The sequence below is a fragment of the Ruditapes philippinarum genome, unplaced genomic scaffold (assembly GCF_026571515.1).
Source record: "Ruditapes philippinarum isolate M1 unplaced genomic scaffold, ASM2657151v2 ctg26207_1_1_1_1, whole genome shotgun sequence".
Lineage (NCBI taxonomy): Eukaryota > Metazoa > Mollusca > Bivalvia > Venerida > Veneridae > Ruditapes > Ruditapes philippinarum.
This window is the reverse complement of record NW_026852090.1, coordinates 1-6,239: the sequence shown is the minus strand read 5'-3', so window position 1 is coordinate 6,239 and position 6,239 is coordinate 1. Positions and strand designations below refer to the sequence as shown.

Here is a 6,239-nt window from a genome sequence, read left to right as displayed (position 1 = left end):
TTTTAAAGTAATTTTCTTTTTAAGATGATTTTGACTGGGTTGAATTTTCAAAACATTGAAAAAGAAAAACCCAAAAACCCTTTAATACTACTCGACCCTTTTGATATTGAAAACAAAAAATTTAATTAATAAAATTCATAATTCACTATAATTTTTTAAAATTTTTTTTTTAAAAATTTTTTTTCACGTATAAACGAATTAATTAAATATGACATATACGGAGTTTTTTTTTCTGAATCTTAATTTTCTATTTTATTTATCCCATATTCCAATTATATTTTCTCAAAATTTATGCCTTCAGTGTGTAAATCAACAAGTACATAAAATTTTCAAAAGGTTTTCTTTTTCAATAGGCGTAGCGTTAAGCAATTCAAAGTGTATTATTTGAACAAAAGAGTTTATGTTCGGTAATCTCCGTGATATGGTACGGTATTGTATAAATTGAGAATATTACGGAAATGTGTAAGGTGTAATGAAAACGGAAGTTTATTTCATTTTATTGATTTTTCTAAAATGAAGATGATATAAACATCCGATCAAGGTATGTTTGTTAATTTATTCAAAATAAGATAATCGCCATTACTAACCATTTAATGTATCAATAATTAAGTAAACTATATTGTATATATCTTAATAAACGTCTGCTACATCTATGCAGACGACAGAATGAGAAAAAGTTATACATTATGCTAAATCAAAAGCACCTTTTTAAATCAACCAGACAAATCAGCTTTTCTCCGACAATTCTGAAATAATTTATTTTTATTCTTGGTGTTGATAATTTTTAAACAAGGGTACAGGTTTACACAAGTTATTCTCTTCATATATGTAAAATCATTGAATCTTCTATTTATTTGTTTGTTTTATGCTGTTGATAATTTATCAGTTACAATACAGGTAGGGACACGAACTCCGAGCTTGTGTACAAGCTATTTATTCATCTCATTATTTGCATGTAGGTGCTTTATTGTCGCTCACTCGAGTAAAAGAAAACTGTTGATATCAATTTCAAATCTATATAAATGTATGAAACGAAAAGGAAGTCTAGCGAAGTAGAAAATGTATAACATAAACAATGTCAAAATAATAGGTTAAATCGTACATGGGGTTAACTTAAAATAGCTCAAATAGCGAAGTAGCAAAGTGTATAACATTAACAATGTCAAAATAAAAGGTTAAATCGTACATGAGTTAAACTTAAGATACTACGTAAGGAAATTGAATAAAATTGATATGATACTAAAATTTAAATTAAAGGTATTATAACAACAAAGTGACAGATCACGGAGGACCCCTGATGTGTTCTATTACCATTGAAACTAGAAAGAACCCATACCACCTTTACAGTGTTGGTCAACCTAGAAAAAAGTGCAAAAAATTAAATAAATTGAATTATTAATTGTTGCTCTTATTGACCGTATTTTTGTATAATAAATGAATGTCAAATTTAGCATAGAACCGTTTTGTTGAGCAACTCAGTTTGGTTTGACTTTGAATTGACCGTTACCTGTAAGGTCAAGTTAATGATTTTTACTTTATCATACGATTTAATGAATCCATTCTAAGTAATGTTAACACGACTTAAATGGTTTTGTGTTAAGTTGTTGTGTTTTATGTGTTTTTTTTTCTTCTAAATTTAAGCCCGATTCTTTTTGTGGCTGCGTTTGTTGGAGGAATAAAACAGTGCAAGTATTTAATTTGTTAAAAACAATACAAATTGTATAGTGTAAAGTACACTTACAATATAAAAGCATTACGTTCATTCAGTCACTATAGTAACTACAAATCATTATGGAATCGAACTTGCAACCTCTTACGACCAACATGTATTATAAAACTACGAATTTTAGTTGATCGCGTTTCACTTGCTCGCCTTTTAAATGTGTCTTTTATACATAGGCTTATGATCTTTTCTTTTCAAAAGTGTATTTAGTTTTACCAATTATGCGTATTGTATAAACTTTAAGATTCCCACTTTTCTTTTCTTATATCACGATTAGATATTCAATAGAGTGTTGAAAAAATCATTTTAGTTTCAGGGAAATTTTCCGAAATGGCGTCAGATATTGAAACCAGGTTGCGGAAATATCGTCATGAATTTGAGAAGTGTTTAAAAGATCCATCTATTGTGTCTCACCTTTTAGCTAACTCTGTCATTACCGACGGTAGGCTTATAACATTATCCCATCTTGTGTAGATGTTGTGTTTATTTGTGTATAAATTTTATAATTTTTCTTAAGGCATGCTCTTGATTATGTATGACATTACATTGCTAAAGACGCAATCTAGACTAACAATGCAAACTTGACATCTGGACAAAATGAAAACAAAAGATATTCATCTTTGAATTATATCCATGTTTATTCATTTATTTGTAATAATACTTATCTCTTATTTAAGACATTTAGGAGAAATATGTCAATCCATTACCAAAATAAATGTCATTTGAAAAGAAAGCTTAACGACCTTTCTCAATTACATGCTGCATTCGCAACATGACAGTCAAACGGACACTCTGTGATCACAATTAACGTCAAAGTTATTACCCAGATTCCTTTTCTATGATTAAATTGAAAATTTAAATAAGTAAAACACTGACACAAAACATTTGGTGGTCTACTGGATAGCTGTCATAAAAAGGATTCTGTTGTGATCAAACGTGTTTCTAATGATTGCTTCAACTTTGTCTAATAAGAACACAGTGCAGTACTTTTTTAATAATACTGCATATATAACCTTGAAGTTATCAGCTCATAAGGCTCAACACTAAGCGAGGTACCAACCTATTTATATTTTTCTGGGTTGAAAAGTAACTCTGGATATTTTGATTTGTTTTACAGCAATTGGTTCCTTATATGCAAACAATATGTTATAAATCTATGTTACCGAAGACAAATATGTACAGGGTCATTACTGAATTAATAGTCATCCTCTTGGTTATGATTTCTTATTGGAAATATTTCTGGCTAACTTGCAAAATACTATTTATTATATATTAATAAATAAAATATTGAGAACTATTTATAATATTAAATGCGAATTTTTATTTTCCTTACTTTCATTGTAAACATTTATTTTTCAATTCATTACAAGTATAATTATAATAAACAAAAACATCAAGTTTTTTTCTATTAATACAGGATATATGTTCATCTAGTGGTATGAAAATTATCATATTTCACTCGTAGCTACTGCCACTTGTGAATTTTTTTTTTTACTACTCGATGAAAATGAATCCTGTATTTATAAAAGAAACTTGAATATCCTCTATATACTATTAATATACTATTGCTTACAAGATAAAGAACGACAAAATGTTAATATCCGATTTTCAATATTTTCCAACCTCAAATTTTTCATTAACTGCGATAAAGACAAAACAGTATTTCAAACACAATTGTTATTTATATACGTAAATATCGAAACAATTTCTCTTGAAGTTTTTATTATATATTATTAATATTTATATATATAATTTGTAAAACATACGGGTACAATTCATTTTGATTGACATTTCCAACAAATTTCTTTCTTTAAAATAGTCATATTTATGTCATTAATTTCTGATTTAAGTGGATGCTGCAAGAATAAAGAATCTATACATAGACAGAGAGACGGTAAAGGCATCCAAAGAGTTGTTAGATGCTGTGTTTACTTCCAAAGCTCCTGGTAAATGGAGATCATTTGTTGATTCCCTTGAAAGTGCAGGTACAACTTTGGCTTTGGTTTATTAAATTACATAAAGAAAGCTGGATAATAATAATTTTACTTTGAGTCATCAATAATAAAACAGACATTGAAAAAATCTTCGGTTATTATTGAATCGTTTTGAGAATTAAGTTTTTGTCAATGTTTCATAACATTTTATCTTTGTATTCACAGACTATCCTTACCTGAAGGAATTACTTTCATACCAAAATAGATATGACGCATTTTCATCATCACGTGCTCAGAAAATCTTGTGTTTGTTTACACCGTATCTTGAACAAATGATACATGCACATGAGTTTGTGTCAGAGTTGAAGTCAAGAGGTGTCATAAATGCGGCTGATGAGGAACTTATCCTAAAAACATTTGAAACTAAAGGCGACATATACTCGACAATGGTTCTCTTAGATAGAATGCAGTGTAGAAAATCGCCCCAGGATTGGTATTATGAGTTCCTAGACTTATTGATGATGAAGAAATGCGAGCATATAGTGAAAGAAATGGAACCTGATTTTATTGAAAATCCTTCGTCATTTATGCCAAAGCTAGGTTATGATCATTCATATTGTAAATTTCGTAATTTGTTTTACAAGTTTGACTTTTTATCATTATATCATATTGGTTTTATTCTGTCTTTTATTTGAACGTGATTTTTATCTTCATAACACTGAAATATTCTCATAATACAAATTTTTCTTTACTCTAATTCTAAAACAAATACTAATTGCACGAATGCGCAAACAATATTATATTACATGCAGAAATTTTGGACAAGAAAAACGATTATGCGTAGAACAAAAATTGATAATTATGATAATAAATGGTGCTTACAAATATTGGAACGCAATATTGTTAGCTTTATCTGTCCATTAGCATGTCCGTTTTTCTGTCTATAATCAAATCAAGAAAACCACATACAAATATAAAGAAAAATGACATGCTACAACATTAATAATATCTTTCATATGTTGCGGTTCGACCGGAATATCCGTCCCGAGGGGACCCGCCCATTGGGCGGTAACGAGGCATGTTAATCACTTTAAATTACTAATTACTATTGATTATTTATTCCTTAGACAGAGGTGAAGGTTTCAAGGATTCAAATGACTTAGGAGCACCTCAATCACTGACAATGAGGCAGGACTCACCCTTGACATCCACCGAGTATCAAAATGACAGCTTACAGACGAATTTAAAGGAGATCAATATAAAACCTAACGTGACAAAATCTCTTCCATTTGGTAAGAATATGCCGTCTGTATTTTAGTTGTTGGGAATATGCAATTGTAGACGAATGCAATATCGCCTTCAACAAAGGGTGCATTCTTCAAGGAAATCTTTATGCTTCTTTATGGATAGTAAGATAGGCTTGTATTTGGTATGATTATTGCAATATTTATCAGTATGTTTTCCCCTTTATGCATTAAATATAGCAAGCTTATGCAAATAATGAATATTCTTGTTATATGTTGACTCTTTAGGTTGTTTAACAATGACATCAGCTAAAAAGAAGTAAAGAACTACTTTAGTGTTCTTGTAATGGTGTATTGCTTGATTTTAGTAATTGTGGTCAGTACAGTGTGACTACGTATTATTTAAAAGCAACAAATACGAAAATAATTATCTTTATTAAATTTGCATTAACAATAGATATATATAGGCGAGCAAACCGCAAACCTGGAAAGACTGATGAACAGGACAACCCTGAAAAAGTAGATGATGATGATGAAGATTCCATGGGATCTGATTATGATAATACAAGTGTTGAGGCTGAGGGTATGTGTCTTTCTATATGTTTGAGAAAATGCATATGCTAATGTATGCTAAATTTAATACCATCATCACCATATTTATTGTTATATGTGTGAAGATAACACTTGATAATGATCAATCTGAAAATACCTCTAGAATAATTTTTGTCTTTAAAATACACAAAAATATAAAATGATAATCATAATGCCTGTTAAAAGAACATGCAAAGCATAAAAAGTCTTATTATGTTTATGTCCTTCTATCAAATTAAGGTAATTGGTAAAATGGTGCTGACAGTTTTAACACTTCAAGTTTCATAATCATTTTAAATAATCAGTTTTGTGCTTTTTTATATCTATAGCTTTGGCTTCGAACACAGCAGCTCCATTTCAATTGCGCGAATTTCATTTAGAACTTGCAGAAAATGCAGTTCTTGGAAGAAATACAATCATTTGTGCGGAAACAGGATCTGGAAAAACCTGGGTTGCTCTGCATATCGTACAGCAGCATTTACAAAATGCTAGGAATGGTAAGAAAATGATTCTTGTCATGTTTTCTCTTCTATTGTTGAATGATTTTTTGTCTTATCTTGTTGTTTCTTTTCATTTTCTAAGTAATAGCTTAGGAACATACCTTACGTTTTTCATGCCCCAGAAGAACAGCATAATAAAATTGAACTGAACGTCTCTCTGTCTGTGCGTCCCCATTTATTTCGTGTTCGTGTCAGGACTGTTACATTGACGATGTGTCGCGTCAAAGAATTGTGTCCGTACATCAAA

General features: G+C 29.8%; 1 protein-coding gene across 1 annotated transcript; it reads left to right on the top strand.

Annotated features, from left to right (window-relative positions):
* Nucleotides 1-418: 418 nt before the first annotated feature.
* LOC132748981 (interferon-induced helicase C domain-containing protein 1-like) lies at nucleotides 419-5,989 on the top strand (the record flags this gene model as incomplete). Its single annotated transcript, XM_060738649.1, has 7 exons — nucleotides 419-541; nucleotides 2,034-2,165; nucleotides 3,574-3,708; nucleotides 3,883-4,257; nucleotides 4,785-4,949; nucleotides 5,359-5,484; nucleotides 5,822-5,989. Coding segments are annotated over exons 2-7 (1,081 nt in total), but the record flags the coding sequence as incomplete, so codon positions are not given.
* Nucleotides 5,990-6,239: the final 250 nt, after the last annotated feature.